Raw genomic sequence first — 15698 nt, 5'->3', positions numbered from 1 at the left:
CGAGTGAGTTGGGTTGTTGATAGCATGTGTCGTGCCACTGATCGTCCGCGAGCTTTGCGACGATTACGTGGATAACTTAATGCGCGACGGTGCGTATGAGCTGCCGTCAGGCCATCGCCCTCGATCTCGTTGTCGCCGTTCCCTCGAGGAATTAACCCCTCGCAACGTCAAGCGAGCGCGGAGGTAGAAGAGAGTGAGAGCATCGCTTGCTTCGCGCACCGGGCTCCTCGCCTCCTTTTTCTTCGCTAACCTTTGCGTCCACGTAGAATGAACAGTAAGCGGCAAGATTCGGAGAGCAGGCTTCTTACTGTCAGCACTCCTCTTCCCCCAACCTCTCCGGAAGAAATCGACGAAATTGCTGACACGGAGTACGAGACAGTCGGCAACGCAACCATGGGCGACGTACTCACAAAGGAGCACAAAGACGGCAGTACCAGCGAGGGGCTAGAAAATAATGTGTCGAGAAGCGAGGATATCGAGACCGTCAGTGCTACTGTTGTCCAAAAATTCAAGCCGCCACCACCACCATCGCCTCCTCCAGTGGAGGATCTGACCGAGCAGCAACTCCTCAATGTTTGTCCCGAGCCTGAATCAGCTCTGCTCTCTGAGGGGGTAAGGATCGACAGTAGACTTTTGTGCAATCAGATTTCTCCAGGCTTGTTCTCCCTGCTGCCAGGAGGTTGAACTGCTTGCAGGAAGAATGTTCGTTGGCTCTGCTGTTGTATTTGTAATTGTACAATTGTTTTTATTTTTTGGGATTGAAACAATCAGCTGTAATAACAAATAGAATATTGATTGCTGCCCATGTAGTAATTAAGTAAATGAATAAACATCTTAAAAACTTTCTTTTATAAATTGTAATCAATATAATTTTTTATAAATAAATACAATTCATATTTTTATAAATAACTTATTTTATGTACAATTTTTATTTTCAATCTATCTTATGATTATTTACATTTTATTTTTAGAAAGTTGAGATTAAAGACAATCGATTGTCAGGAGAAGTCATATTAAATAGCAAAGATATTGTAAAAAGTAATAAAAATAATATATCCATGGGAAACAAACAAAAGATCCATATTGTCAGTACTACCACTGACAATCTATGCAACTGTGAAGACTGCAAATGGAAAAAAAGGTCATTGATTATAATTTTGTTAAAAAATAAAATAATAATTTATATTAATCTCAAGTATCTATTAAATTACAGAGATTTGTCAGCAGAAGACTTGCAAGAAATGATGAAATTAAGAGGTCTTGGAATGGATTTAAGACAATACATAAGATATACATTTAATTGGTTCATGGAAACATCTGGGTTTTCTATGAATGCCCCTACTTCATCACTGCCTCAACAACCTCAAGGTCTTGATTCAATAGAAAACTTTTTTGAACTTAGAGAGTCTGTGGTTTTGTAAGTACTTATATTTTTATATGTATGAAAATAAAAAATATTTTTGCATATATTCCTATATAAATAATTTAATTTGTAGGCTATGTGATAGAGTACCTTATCACTTATTTATGTGGCTAGTAGGTCAAGCACAAGAATTTGTGATAGGTGTAAAAGTTCAATTATTGACTCTTCTGTATGATCGTAGTATTGATAATCTGGCAGAAGTTTTTTTAACAAGTAAATACTTGAATAAAGTAGTAATTCTTAGACTTTGATATTTTTAAAGTAATAAATAATTTTTAATTTAAACAGAGTTATTAGATGGATATGAAGCATTATTAGCAACGGCTGTACATATTTCTGATTTACTAGAACCTTTACAAAAGGAACTTTTTAGTAAAGTTAATTTGACATGGGGATATATTAATAAGAGTCTGTATCAAAATTATGTTTATAGTGACCCCTTGATACAAAATAATTTGCCTCCATTTATTGGACAGGTAATATTATCTTCATATAAAATATAAGATTTTTACATGAAATAGAATTTATTTTAATTAATAATCGTTTTAATTGGATAGTTAAGAAAACATTTGCCAATAAAAGGTTCAGAGTATCATTATCTTGTTCATCGTTACCTTGCATTTGATGATGAAATTACAAAAATTGGTAGTTTATGCCCAGAAATCGAACGACTTATTGATAAGTATAAGTACGAAATTTATAATCCTAGATACTTATATAATCCTACCTTAAATTATATTTATTTAAATAATTTTATATGAATATTGCTTTATAGCGCAGAACAAGTAACTGGTTCTGTAATGAAAAAGGTTCGAGAAGATTTTGAACGGTTTAAAACTAGACTGAAAGTTGGTCAATCAATTTCAGGTGTTAATTTAAATAATAAAATCGAATTTGTGAAAGAAGTGGAAGATAGGTTAGATTACTCTATTTATAAAAAAACAATTTACTGAAAGCTTATTATATTAGTTAAATTTACAAAACATTTTTTTTTTTAAAGTGATAGCTCTATACAAAATGAAGAAATTTTAAATAAAAGCTCTGATCTTCGATCTTGTTCACTTCCAAATGCGGTTGAAATACAAAGCATGTTTAATGATTGGAAAAAATCTCCTCAACAGAGGTTAGCAGACTTAGTAGAAGCATTAACATTATCATCTACATTAGAAGAAGACAAGAAATCCATAATTGTAAAGGAGAAAAAATGTTATCCATCTTGTTTAGAAAAGACAGTAAAAGAAGGCATTAATAAATCTGTTTCATGTCAAAAACAAGCTTGCAAATGTTATATCAATAATTCTACTATTGATTCAAATTTTAGTGTATGTTTATTATAATGTTTATTATATTTTTTCGATTAACTTAACAATATAATTTAATTGTTTTCTTTAAAAATAGCTCAAGCAAGAAAATTCGCAGAATGGTACAGTAAATCATTGTACTATTGAAAATCCAAAAGGTAATTAATTACTTCTTAGTATTTCACTTAATTACATTAATTGTTAAATAAGAAATTTAAAAATAAATAAAAAAAAATATTGGTTATTAGATCAAGTGCAAGGAATAAGAAATGAATCTACTACTGATTGCCCTGCTCTTTCCCGATACATTTTATTAAAACCAAGCATAGAAAATTGTAAAGAACCTGTAAAAAAAGTTTCAAAAATTATGATGGCTTCGACATCTCAAACACAAACCAGACATTCTACCACCCAAACTCCACATGTAACTCACAATCAAGGTCATTTGCATCGTCATCATCATCAAGGCAGGTGTAAGTACATTAATAATCTATTTTATAAAGTATAAGATATATAGAGTATTAATATCTATCATCATTATAGTCCTATCATATTTCACCACTTACATACAACTAAATCGAATCTTAAATTTTAAAAAATATATGTAATAAAATTCATCAATAAAAAATGAAATTTGCAAAGAAAGTTATCTTGAGTCCATGGAAGACATAAATCGTGTGTCGAATTTTTTTGTCGATGTTGCACAGGTTCTTCTCATTCTCATTTGCACGGAAGTTTATCCAATGCTGTAATTAAATCCTCTGGTCCTCATCGAACACATGTAGGTCATAACAATCATCCATCAGCAGCAGTAGCTTGTCATAAACAGCAGCATATAGTCGAACATATTAAACGATTATCAACCAGTGATTGTAACTACTTTTAATCTATTTTTTAGTGTTTATTTATTTATGTACTTAAATTATTTACCCCAAATAGTACAAAATATCAAAGATATATAAAAATTATTTTCTTTATAAGTTTTTTATTAAATATTTTAGATTATTGTACTATATGAGCTATTTTTATTATTTAAAATTAAATGAATAATTTAGTGAATAGTTTAATTATTAAGATAAAAATAGTAATTCATATTTTTAGTGAGCCCCGGTGAAAATGGTGATTGTTCAGATTCTGGAAGTAGCCATGAAGATTCTTGCTCAACGACAAATAGTCCAACTCCTAGGGATTCAAATCGTCACTGCGATTGTTGTTACTGTGAAGTATTTGGACATGGAGTGGTAAATATCTATATTATATTACATGATTAATATTGTCTTTTATTAAATAATACATTTGTTTTGTTTCAAATTAATTCTGATTATTAATTAAGTCATGTTGAAGTAACCTCGTTAGAATAATTTTAAAGCAACTTTTCATTTTATCTATAATGTTGTCACGATACATATTTTTAGCCGTCCGTGGCTCCAGTTAGTCGGAATTATAACGAGATGCGTGAGAGGCTTAGACAACTTTTATCAAAAAAGAAAGCAAAAGTATGTATAGCAGCTTGCAACCCTCATACAAAAAGTTCTGTCGAAGTGTCATCTTCTTCTTCATCCTTATCATCATCATCTTCAACCTCATCAACAATAACAAATGTAGATGCAATTACATTACCTAATACGGCGTCAAGATCAAATACACCTGTTTCAACTAATTTCAATACTCGACCAACTGTCGTTACAAAAACTATCAATACTGTTAATACAGCCATACCTATCGTTGAAATGAAATCTGCACAAGATCATTGGTCTATTGAGGCTGCGGTAGAATTCATCGAAGGTAGTCAAAATGGAAAAAAAGATAAAAAGAAAGCTGAAAAGAAAGCACGGCAAAAACAAAAAAAGGTAATAACATATTTCAATATTTACATTCTAAATTATTATTAATATTTAGAAAATTTGAAACTCAACACAACAGTTAGAAGTTTGATATATAACTATTATTAAATTTGTAAACTATAACAAACTACTTTTATATATTTAACATACCATTGTAATAAATTTAAAACGATCAAGAGTATTATGTTTTTATCACAATACGTTTCTAAAAAAATTAATTCCTTTTAAGAAAATTTAAAAAAAATGATTAAAATACTACAATTCATATAAAAATAAGAAATACATACTAAATCATTGATGCATAAAAACAAAAATTAATATTTAATAAATAAAAAAAAAATTAATATTATGTATTCCAGAATAATTAATCTTAACTTATATGTTTAAAAAAATAATAAAATAAATATAAGGATACAGAACATCAAAATCACAATTAATTTTAAATTTATCATAGCTTGAAGAAAAATTGAAAAAAGAGAAGGAAGCGGAGGAACAATTAAAATTAATAGAGCTTCAGAAGAAAACTCCAGAGGTGACTATAACTGTAGTAAATCCTCAAAAACAAATCTCTTCTCAAAAGACAGTGCCACAACAAAAGTTTCCGGAAGTATCAATTCTTCCTACTATTGCAACACCACAATCATCATTTTCAATTTTAAAACAAGGAAATATACCTAAAAAGAAAAGTATAGAAATAACTAATAGTAATGTTAAAAATGATAATAAAATTAAATTGTTGTCATTATCAGTACCAACATCGACAACGATGGTGGAAAATATTAAAAAGACTGCTAGTATAGGAAAAATAAAAACACCTGAAAAAGATGAACGTGGAGTTATTCCTCAAATAATTATTCCCAATAATACAGATATGAGTAATTTAACTAAAAAAGAAAGGAAGAAATTAAGGCGTGAAATGGAAAAACAAGAAGCACTGAAGAATGAGCTCGAGAGTAAACAATCAACTTCAGAAAGTCAATCTCAAATTGTCACAATTAAAAGAATTATGGAATCAAATAATGCTGAACCAACTGTGACGATCACATTGAAGGGCCAAACACCGGCTGAAGATAGAGTTTTATTTACTTTAGTTAACGGTCAAACGAAAGATTCATCAGCAGAAAAACAGTCTCAAGCTTCGTATAAAAAAAAGAAAAATAAGGGTAATAATAATTCATGTAATCAACAGCAACCACAAACTGCCAATAAATTTCGATCTTATAATAATAACAATAGTAATAATATTAATAATAGTAATAGTAATAGTAATAGTAATAGTAATAGTAATAGTAATAGTAATAGTAATATAAAGTCTGAGCAAAGCCAAAAGCAAGAAGTGAAAAACTCGAAAAATCAGCATGCAAATAAAGATAAATCTAAAACTGGAAAACAACAAGAAGAATCTAAATCACGCCACCAACAAAATAATAGTATTCTTGAGACTAAAAGTATACAATCTAAAAAGGATAAAAAGAGAAATAGTGAAAATAAAGAAAACATAATGAAAATTGTCGTAAATGAAAATTCTAATAAACAAGAAAATAGTATGATACATAAAAAATTATCTAAGGTATTTAAATCTATTTTTTATTTGAATAATTTTTTCATGTACAATTCGTTTACATAAATATAAATTATAAAATATGAAATATAAATTATATTCTTAGTTTATTCAAATTTATACAAATAAAAATTATTTTAAAATAATATAACTTAAGCATTAAACAGATAAGAATATATCTTATTGTTAAAAAGTCATATTTTATTAAATTACATTTTAATTAAAATAAATGAATTTTATTGATTTAAAATAGTACATATGTGACGATTTAAATAGATATACTTTTTCAGACTTAAATTATAATATACTATTATATATTTATTTATACTGTTGTATATATTTAAAAAATGTTAAGTTCACTTGTGATATTGCAGATTGAATTATATATTATATTTATAAGTTCGCTTAATTCTATGTAATAATTTAATTTATATAATTTAATAAATTACAAGCTATTACAGTTGATGCATAAGTTTTCATCATATTTTTATAAGTACAATTTGCAGTGAAAATTGTTATAACTCGTTATTTGTTTATAAATAATTATACAAGTAATGAATAGCCAATATCAAATGAATGACTCATAAGTAATTGCAATTTTTATATTAAAATTTAATATTTTAACATAATATGTATTATGTTTATTCTAAATATTTGAAAACATTAAATTTTGTGTGTGCGCGCGCGCGTGTGTGTGTGGTATTTATTTCAATCAAATTAATTTTATTTGTTTTTTAGATGACTGTGACTCAGCCTACCATTCCAAATAAACAACAGCAACAAAATCAGCAACCTACTAATACTAATTCCAATAACAAAAATGTTAAAATTAATAAAAATCAGAAAAAAATTAATAACATTTCAACCAATTCTGGAAAAGCAGGGAAATGTAATAATAGTTCTAATAATGGTAATCAGAATGTTGTATTAGCAAAACTTGATAATCAAAAGCTATCTAAAATAATTCAAAATACAACAAATAAACAAAAACAAAGTAACGAGGTTATACAAAATCAAAAAAGAGAAAAGGTCGATACTTCATTAAATAATTATTGCAAAGAAACAAATAATACACCATCTAGTATAAATATTGAAAATTTAAAACTTCCTCCTGGTATCACCATCACTAAAGTCGATGCTCCAGTAAAACCTCTTCCTTTAAAATCGACCACTGCTCCAAAACCTGCTAACAACTCACCAAAACAGACTACAATTATTGCTGCACCAATGAGTGGTATCCAAACACCAAATTATGGAAGTTCACAAGGTACTGGAAATGTAATTGTCGTTGATACAGGAAGATTGAAACAAGATTTAATACCAAAAAATATAGATAAAGGTAAATGAATTGTTTTATTTCTAAATTCAATATATTTAATAAAGAAATGATTTAATCTAAGATTGAAATTTTTAAATAGTGTTTTAATCATTTTTTCCGCATTTTTCTTAATTTTTTACCGGTAAAATTCGAAAAATTAGTTATATTATTAATTAATGTATTTATTTTATTTTTATAATTTTAATATACATTATTTCATTATTTGTGTGTGTATGTATATATATATATATATATATATATATATATATATATATATCATATATTACATAAAATTATAGAATGATGTATGATATAGAATGTAATTTCAATATTACAGAATACAGTTCTCACTATTTATTTTTCAGCTTTTATAATTCGATAATAACCCATTGATAAATTTTACGATATCTAATGTAATAGACAAGCTTAAATTTAATATAAGTGAGATTTTTTAATTTTATATTCATTACTCATACTGTAATACATTTATAATAATTAAAAATTACTTGAGTAAAGCTAATTAAAACATTGCAATTTTTAATTTATTTGATTTGAATACCGATATTTGAGTCTATCCTACTGAATACGTCATAAAAGTACTTTTTATTGCTTTCAGATGTATCGAAGGACTCGAATAATCAGTCATTAACATCGAAAAAAAAGAAAAAAAAGAAAAATAAAAATCCAATTTTAATGAATGGTAATGAAAAAAGTAATAATGGCATTCACTTATCACAAAGTAACAAACATCAGCAGCAGCATTCGAGCGACTACCTAAATGTTGAACCTGCGCGAATACTTCACAACCCTTCGACAAATATGGTGACGATAAGAAACCCAGCATTTGGACCACCACCTCCAAAAATAGAGCCTAGTACACAGCAAGCAGCAATCATTAAAGTCGCAGAGAACGGCATGGTAACGATTCGAAGTCCGGCTCTTCAACAGGCTATCAACGCAGGTTTGCAGCCACCACCGAAACCTGATTTTATAGTCAAAGGAAGTACCACAACAAATGATTCTGTTAAGGTGTGATTATAACTACCTTTATATTTCCAAACTATAACAATACTAGTTGATAATATCTTTTCGTTTGTTTAATGTAAGCAAGTAATTCAAGTACGTTTATATAGTACTTATTGAATAATATATTTAGTGAATAATTAGTGATAACAATTTTTTAATAAATTTTACGAATATAATAAATCTAAAAATATGTAGTAAAAATTGAAAATACAAAGCAATATTATATTTTTTATTTTTACTATCAAATTACCAAATAATTTGATAAACTTTAATAATTCTAATAGTTACTTTCAAATTTTTATACCTAAATTGGTATCTGAATAAAAATATTTATTAATGAAATGAAGTCATAAAGCATTTTGATTAAATGATTTATATAAATTTTATTAATTTTCTTTAAGATTTTATTTTTATTTAAAATTGACATTCATAAAAATTTTTTATTCAAATTAATTTTTCCATAACCAATAATCATCGATTAATAAATAAATTCAATCTAGTGTTAAAATTAAATTTTTCATACATTTGAACTTTACTTATAAGTAAGACGAATTCCGTTGATATAACTTTTTTATATTTAAAATATAACTTTATTTTTTAAAACAATCTAATACATTTTAGAATAATTTTGATATTTGTTTACATGGAAAATTTGCATATTTAATAAAAAGACATTTTTTTTGTCAACATAATAAGTCCGTAAAGCTATTTTGATTCAAGTTTGAAAACTTTAAGAGAAAATAAATTATATTTTGAAAAAAATAATAAATAAATTAATAAAAGATTTAACTTTTAATCGACATTTTAGGTCAACGGTAACAACAGTTTCATGAATAACAGCGAATTATCAAGCACTGTAAAAAGCTCTACTGGAATTCAATTATCATCTGATCTCGCAGAATTACGTAGAAGATTATCTCAACAACCTGATCACGATAGAACATCTGCAACACTTTTCAATAATGGTCTCTCTAGTATCCAAATTAGCAAGGTGACGAACGGTCAGTCGCCAAATATTCCCGAAAATGGAATTAACTTAAAGGGTACGAGTGTAACGCTGACAAAAATTAGGAACACTGATCCATTTAACAATAATCAGCAACAACAATATTTTGAGGAGTCAAAGGGAAACAGTTTGTATGGAAATGCAAGTGCCAAGAGTCGTAAGAAGAAGAAGCGAGGAAATGGAGTGCGACAATGTGGCGATGACTGGAACCTCGTTGGTGAGAAAGAATATTAATATTTATAAAAAAAATCCTTCAAACATTGTTAAAAGATGGCTTTTTGAATATTTCCTTAATTTAAGATTATAATTTTAATTTATTTTTTTGTTGTTTTTTATCAATTTGTAAAAAGCAAATTGGGTATTGAATAATGCCCCACCAGCAATATATTTTATTATCAAACTAACATTGTCTTTTGAATATATTTTTGCAAATTACATTTACTTTTAAACAATTCCTCTATTACACAACATACTTACTTTATTTCGCTGTATAAAATAATTTGATGATTATCAATGTAAAAAGTATATTTGTTCAAATATAAAATTACAATTAATTTGTCAATAATTTAATAAAATAAACATATAGTATTATCTTGATAAAATATAATATATAAATAAATAGCGAATATAAGAAAAGAATCAGGAAGCCATCTTAAGTCTTCAACTTTGAAGTTTTTTATCATAGCTCAATCTTTCGCACATTGATAGATTACTATATATTTTTTGTTATTTAAATGAATTTCATGTGATATTACAACTTAGGAATTTATTGCAAGTATTATTTAATGATAAAGTTAAAAATAAAGCTGAAGGAAAAAGACAATTATTATTCTAAGATAAGCTTTTTAGAAAATATAAAAATAATTAAGAGCTGATTATTAAAGGTGAATTAGCGTTTTTATGCTGTTGATTCCGTAATTATTCTTTTCAAATTGATTATGAAAATATGTAAATATGTTTGTAATAAAGAAAAGTATTTTTAAACTATTAATAATAATTATTCTATAAATGAAAACGCATCCTGAAATCAAATATAATTTTCTTCTCAATATTTATAAGATTAAGAATTAAAAAATTATGGAGTTTTAATTCATTCAATTAGTCGTATTCTATCATGTATTTTTGTGTTTAATTAATCAAATATTGTACAACGTAATTTAACCCTTTTTTATACACAGTTTTTCAAAGGAATTTTGTAATTTATATAAATTAATAAATTAATTATTTGTGAAGTATGCATTAAAACTTTCAATCTTAAATTGAATTGAGAAAAACATTCTACTCGTGTAAGACCGATATAAAAATGTGGTAAATAATAATACGTAGCTGAAGGTTAAAAGAAAAAAATAGTAAAATCAATTTTTATATGTTTTATGGAGTTTCTCTTTTTGCAAAGCTCAGCTCGCCGTGATTAGTTGTGGGTTTAAAATAGAAATGATCTTTTGGGTTCTCTTTTGCAGCATTTGTGACAAATGTGCGACAGATGTGTCTCTTTGTGTGTGTGTGTGTGTGTGTGTGTGTGTGTGTGTGTGTGTGTGTATGTATGCGCGCGCGAGCGCGTGTCCTGCGTGCGTGCGTGCGTGCGTTCCTTCCTTGATATTCTACACTCTCTCACTTTATTTTCTTTTATTTAATCTTCTAGTAAAGGAATTCAATGGACCACAATGCTCCGTCTTTTAAATATTTAATGCAGTATATATTTAGCAGAAATTGGAAAATTTTGTATTTCAATAAGAACAATTTTGATGTTAGGCTAATTTAATCGCGTTTTAATAGATTGGCCCTATCTAGCTTTTCAATTAATTAGCATTGATATTCACTTCACTACTTGATCCAAAGCTACTTTAAATAGCGTTATTACAATAACATTTTTATTTAGGAACTAAATATGGTTATTTTATAATCGGCAACCATACTCAATTGAAATTGTATATCCGCAGAGATTTATAAAAAAGATTCATATTCAATTGTATTAATAACTTCAATAAATACTCTATTAGCAGTATGCGATTATTCTGAGAAGTAACATCTACGGTTTATAAGTAAATGAAAGCTGAACTAATTAATCGCTGGTGAAATGAGCACACACAGTATTGCGATTAAATTGGAACATAATTTCAATAAAAGGATAGAAAGAAAAGTCCACAATCGTACAGTTCACCTAAAGCGTTAAATTTGTAAATGATTTTAAGGAATGAGCGATGGTCCGTGATTGCTTGTTCTCTCGAATGACGGGGTTAAGTAAAAGGGCGGGTACATTGAGTCGGTGTTTTTTCCAGAGAGCGTATTCACGCCCAAAGATATAGACCTTGAGGACGGCGAGATGGACGATGCTGAGCGCGAACTCGAAGCCTTCAAGCGATTCTGTTTCCAATCAGTACCTCCACCACGTAAGGAAAAGGTCAATCTCAACATCAAGGACATCGTTCTCAAAAAGAAGTCCTCGTCCTCGGTGACGTCGACGGCGCCGGCAGCCTCTGCTGCAACGACGGCTGCTGCCGCGGTTGCAGCCATATAAAAATCACCGCCAGACCAAACACTTAACAAATGCACCTATACATGCACACGCACCCGATACACACAAGCGAGCGAGCGTCAACTGTCCTGTATTTTGTCGTTATGCTCTTTTATTATAATGTTTATTATTATTATTATTATTATTATTATTATTATTATTATTTTACTTAACATAATGCATAAGGATGATTCTTCTAAGAACTACCGTGTCTTTGGTAAATACATTGCACGGTATTTCTTGTGAATACAGCATTGAATTCGTTGTAATAAAAGAGTATGTGATTGTAATTTTCAAAATACTTGCTCAGCTTAGTCTCTTTTCCTCCTTATTTCATCCCTCCGCCTCTCTCTCTCTCTCTCTCACACTCTCTCCCTCACTCTCTCTAGCTCGTACTTTTATATGTAAACTGCTATTTACCATAAGAGATAAAGATACATGTAAAAGGAAATAATTAATACTTATGGTTCAGTTTCTTATTTGCTTTTTATGTTTGTTGTAATTAAATGATATAAGATATTTTAATATTTGCGATAGAGATGATGATAAGGGTGAAGGTAATGATATATATTGGGAGTGATGGTGGTGGTAGTGGTAACGGTGGTAGCGATGATGGTAATGGTAGAGGTGCTGATGGTGATAACGACCACGACTACGACCACGACCACGACCACGACCACGACCACGACCACGACCATGATGATGTTGACATGACGATGCTGATAATAATATGACGGCGCCGATGATGACATGATGATGCCGATGATTGTCGATACATTTTAAAAAAATTTATTTGTTTCGAGCCACGATGTAGTTTTTTTTTCATTGAGAATATTTTGATTCCGACAATATCAGAAAATACCATGTTTTTACAATGAATATATATATATATATATATATATTCATGAAAGTAAACATGTCTTTCTCATTCTGAAATGATAGCTACATGCATGATTATAACTAACTATGAATAAGGAATAAGTATTCTATTTTATCTTATGCGATGAAGAATTCGAAAGGATTATTCCTATAATAACATATATTCATTATTTCATATTATGTCGTATATGTATATGAACGTTTTGAAATCGTATTGAGCATGAAATTGAAACTGGAACATAACATGCGATCTATGTACATAATTCGTCAATTTGAATGATAAAATGATTGGAGCTTTGTGAAAAATATTATTTATAACATACAATAACAATTAATAAGAGAACATTTTAGGGATTAGTTAGCTGTTTTTTTTTCAAAAATGTTCTCTATAATGTGCATGTTGTCGATTCGTGGGTAACGAATAATGGTTCCTACAATGACTAATTATTGCAAGTACATATATTCATGTAGGTATAATGTGTACGCACATGTACACATGCCCGTAATCAAACATTATTTAGAAAAAGAAAAATATTAAATTATAGCTAATAAAATCGGAAGCGTTTTTTATATTTTATTTTCATGCGTTTATACAATATAATCTAAATTTTTTATTTAATGAAAGAAAAAATCTTTATTATGATATATTTTAATAAAAATGATGATATTAATTTTTTTATAATGATAAAAATATTGTTTTATTTTTATTATAAAATTCATTTTATTATTTTAAAATATTAACAATTAAATTAGCTTTGAAAAGTAAACTATGGAGAAAATCAATTCATCTTTATTTTATTTTCGAAGCAAAATTGTATATTTTTTTTACAAAGTAGATAGAGAAAATATTAAATAGTATAATTTGCGGTATTATTTTTAATTTTAAAAATGAATTAAACATCTCACATCATTGATCACAAGACTAATAAGATGTTAACAAAATAAATAATGAAAGACTTATACAAACAATTTCAAAATACAAAAAATTACATAGTTTTAAGTAATTTTTAGTTATGTATATATTAACATTTTGTGTGCGCGTGTGCCTGTACGTTAGGGCGTGTGTGTATGTGTGTAAAAACATATAAATGCATACAGACACATACGTTTAAATTTTTAAATTTGTACATTTTTCGTTAAAAAAAGAAAAAAAGAATTATGAATTCCTTGTGGACTGAAAAAAGCGTTTTTGGCTTTAAAAAGCTTTATAATTATGAATAAGGCATGGGTGATTCGTTGTTGGCATTTCATTATAGCTCTTAGGAAATAAAACTGTATTATAGCATAGCTTTTCCTACAGAAAGATACATTTCGTCAAAAATTAAAAATTGCCTGTCTTTAATTTTTTATTTAATAAATACTGCCCTCTATTTTTTAATTATTTTATGATTTGAAAAATCTATTCGAATTAATGTAATCTAAAACGTTGGTTGAGATAAACCACATATAATGGGGTAAAACTTATCCAGGAGACTTAAGAAACATGTGATTTTAATAAACTTTAAATAAAAACTTTATAAGAAACACAACTTTTATATGTGAATATATTTTTTCTATATAACGCAAATAATTAAAAACTATCAATAATTTTTTGTACAGAAATAATAAAATATGTAAAGGGTTTTTTATAAAACTGATATACATTTATTGCAATAATCATTCATTCCATTATTTTAAGTTAAAAATGAAAAATTTCAACTTTCTTTGTAGAATTTGTGATCATATTCAGTTAAAATTAGAATTTTTCGTTAACTTCTAAATAATGTAATGTACAGTAGCCAAAAAAAAAATTATTTGTGATTATTTAGTTCAGAGTATCATTATATATTTACATTATATATTCATATTTTCTATTATTATCTATTGTAAATGTAAAAATAGAATAAATTTAAATGAAATTAAAATATGAACGAATAAATTTTAAATTTTAGATAGGATTTTAAAAAATGTTATTTTTCCTTTGAAAGCATACGGTTAAAAAATACATGAATTTAATACACTACTTTTGAAAATGCATTTATATAATGAATTAGGAAAAAATTCTAGGAATATGAATTAATTTGTAAAAGAATAACTTGATTCTTGCAATAATGTGGATATAAAATGTAAGTTATAATTTGATATGCAAGATGTAAGTATATATAGTCATATGTTACAAAATATTACGTGTATAAGAACTCAGTAGAATAAAAAATTATAGCTCTCAACTTAATTATATTAATAGAACTATTGAATGCCATTAAAAGCTGAACATTCATTCTATCGTTTATCGAGCAATTTATGTATTCTGACATTTACACTAAAGTGTATTTGACCTTAAATAAGGGCATGAAAACGAACGGAAACGTTTTAAATAAAAAATGAGGATCTAACTGTCTCGCGGCATTCTATCCGGAGCTCCTATTTTCAATAAAAATTTGATCAACTTGGAAGTCATAACAACGACGTATGAGAGATCAATGCGTATGTTTATATTAACTCGTAAATTAATAGAATTCTACAAGCTCATGTTTTGGACTGAGTACTTTTGAGCGAGCGCCTCGACTTTAGCCTCGTACCCGCGTGGCTTTTATAACGAAGCTGCTTTAATTGGGAACAGTGAGCAAGAAATCTCAGCTAATCGGGAGAGACTGGGTGTACATACGTATATACAGCGTTAAATAGACGGCGTTGGATGCCAAACAAATGCAGGCTGCTTCGCAGGCTAAAATTACTCACGAGTGGCACCCGCAGCTCTAATGACGCTGAAGCGCTCAACTTTGGAAAGTTGTTGTACTCGTGGCCCAAGCGGATGAACTCTGTAAGTTGAGCATGGGCCATTTCAT

The 15698-nt window shown here is 28.1% G+C and overlaps 1 protein-coding gene across 1 annotated transcript; it reads left to right on the top strand.

Moving 5' to 3' along the window:
• Nucleotides 1-12353, top strand: LOC105365296 (J domain-containing protein DDB_G0295729). Its single transcript, XM_011503412.1, has 19 exons — nt 1-612; nt 972-1141; nt 1214-1417; nt 1497-1636; nt 1712-1899; nt 1981-2111; nt 2199-2339; nt 2424-2745; nt 2822-2882; nt 2973-3164; nt 3432-3596; nt 3826-3965; nt 4140-4574; nt 5023-6057; nt 6868-6951; nt 7177-7468; nt 8064-8476; nt 9282-9696; nt 11759-12353. The coding sequence occupies exons 1-19, from the start codon at nt 268-270 to the stop codon at nt 11995-11997; spliced, it is 5112 nt and encodes a 1703-aa protein (XP_011501714.1). The 5' UTR covers nt 1-267; the 3' UTR covers nt 11998-12353.
• The last annotated feature ends 3345 nt before the right edge of the window (nt 12354-15698 follow it).

Source organism: Ceratosolen solmsi, unplaced genomic scaffold (assembly GCF_000503995.2).
Source record: "Ceratosolen solmsi marchali unplaced genomic scaffold, CerSol_1.0 scaffold63, whole genome shotgun sequence".
NCBI lineage: Eukaryota > Metazoa > Arthropoda > Insecta > Hymenoptera > Agaonidae > Ceratosolen > Ceratosolen solmsi.
This window is presented reverse-complemented; position numbering and strand designations above follow the sequence as displayed.

What these genes read in the sequence shown, in the direction of transcription:
- LOC105365296 (XM_011503412.1), top strand. Translation starts at nt 268, where the DNA reads ATGAACAGTAAGCGGCAAGATTCGGAGAGCAGGCTTCTTACTGTCAGC. An exon ending in AAAAGAGAAATAGTGAAAAT is followed by an intron (nt 6,058 to 6,867) that starts AAAGAAAACATA and finishes TTTGTTTTTTAG; the next exon opens with ATGACTGTGACTCAGCCTAC. An exon ending in ACCAAAAAATATAGATAAAG is followed by an intron (nt 7,469 to 8,063) that starts GTAAATGAATTG and finishes TATTGCTTTCAG; the next exon opens with ATGTATCGAAGGACTCGAAT.